We start from the raw sequence: 1,379 nt of genomic DNA on the forward strand, positions 1-1,379 counted from the left end.
AGACCAACATAGAGGTTGGGTGGGTGCCCTCCAACAGCCCCAGTTACTCCAGAGCCTGTCCTCACCACTGCGGGTTTGTTACAGAGCCACCCAGCTCCCCCTTGTCCTTGGCCGTGGAAGAAGTGAGCGAAAACTCAGTTACGTTGACCTGGAAAGCCCCGGAGCAGACGGGACGGCCAGGCCTGGATGGATATGTGGTGGAGATCCGCAAAGATGGAAGTAGGCTTGGGCTTTCCTGCCTCGTAAGCATGGAGAGCTGGTGTGTTGCTGCGGAGGCGCGGGACAGAGCAGGGCAGAACTTGGCAGCACGCTTCCCTGGGCACCATTCACTTTTCTTTGCCCAAACAAGCTGATTTTACATGGCCATAAGTTCATTTTAAATGGTAATTTTTTGTCCATGTAGGGGAGAGTGTTCCCATTGGCTTCTTTAGCGGGGGGCTAGACCAAATCTAATGTCACTGCCATGTCCAGCTAGAGGGTGGAGGAGAGAGCAGCATACCCACTGAGGATGGTCTCTGATGAACTCCAGCTCTGCTGAGACCTGGGGCTGGGATGGTGATGCAAGATCTCGGGAGGAATAAGCTGCAGTTCTCCCATGTTTGCCCCAAAGGAAGTGCAGAAGGAATTGAGATAAAGGTGGGAGGATGAGGGAGGAAAGGGTCCTGGGCAGCACAAGAGGGGCTGGCATGCGCGCTGCCCAAGGGAGATGGGGCTTGAGATGCCTGAAGGGAGGATGGCCGCAGTGGATGGAGGTGGGCTGGTGGGTGGCAACCATTATCTGTGGTTCTCTGGTTGCATTGCTGGTTGGTGGAATGGGGTAGGCAGATGAGACTTGTGTTTTGGGTGCTCTCTTGAAGCTCTGCTTGGCTTCGGGGTGAGAGTGAATGACCTGTGTGGCTGGGGGAGTGTGCAAGGGGAGGCTGGGACTGGTGGGCTGGGTGTTACATGAGGCTGGAATGGTTTGGGAGACCCAGGTGGTCCGTGGGCCTTGGGGAACTTGATCTCTGACCCTTGGCTGTGTAACTTGCAGCAGGCACGCTCGACACATGCTTGGCTGTGGGAGGCTTTCTTCACTGGGCTGGGGACTGGGGAGATAACCATGGCTGGATGGGATGTGTGAGGAGGCACTTGCATGGGACAAGGCAAGATGGGGCCATTCCTGGAGGGTGCTGGCTGACAGCCACCCAAAGGTCACAGTTTTGGATGCTCTCCTAGCTTGCTTTGGGCTTGACTGGGTGACAGGAGAGCTCTAGTCATTGAGTGATATCTACATGGGTTTCATGACTGCTGCATTTGGGCTGGTGCAAGACCCTGGTTGGCTAAAATACAGAGAGATTTGAGTAAGGACTGGTTTGAGTAATGCCAGTGGTGAAGGGAAA

The 1,379-nt window shown here is 55.1% G+C and overlaps 1 protein-coding gene across 1 annotated transcript in view; it reads left to right on the forward strand.

Moving 5' to 3' along the window:
- Positions 1-84: 84 nt before the first annotated feature.
- Positions 85-1,379, forward strand: part of LOC104468939 (myosin-binding protein H-like) — a gene marked incomplete at its 5' end in the record, with an annotated part of 8,562 nt that continues 7,267 nt past the window's right edge. The window contains one exon of the mRNA XM_010083234.1: positions 85-219. Within this exon, the coding sequence (XP_010081536.1) occupies positions 85-219 (135 nt within the window). The remainder of the gene's footprint in view (positions 220-1,379) is intronic.

Source organism: Pterocles gutturalis, unplaced genomic scaffold (assembly GCF_000699245.1).
Source record: "Pterocles gutturalis isolate BGI_N339 unplaced genomic scaffold, ASM69924v1 scaffold27015, whole genome shotgun sequence".
NCBI classification, from domain to species: Eukaryota; Metazoa; Chordata; class Aves; order Pterocliformes; family Pteroclidae; genus Pterocles; species Pterocles gutturalis.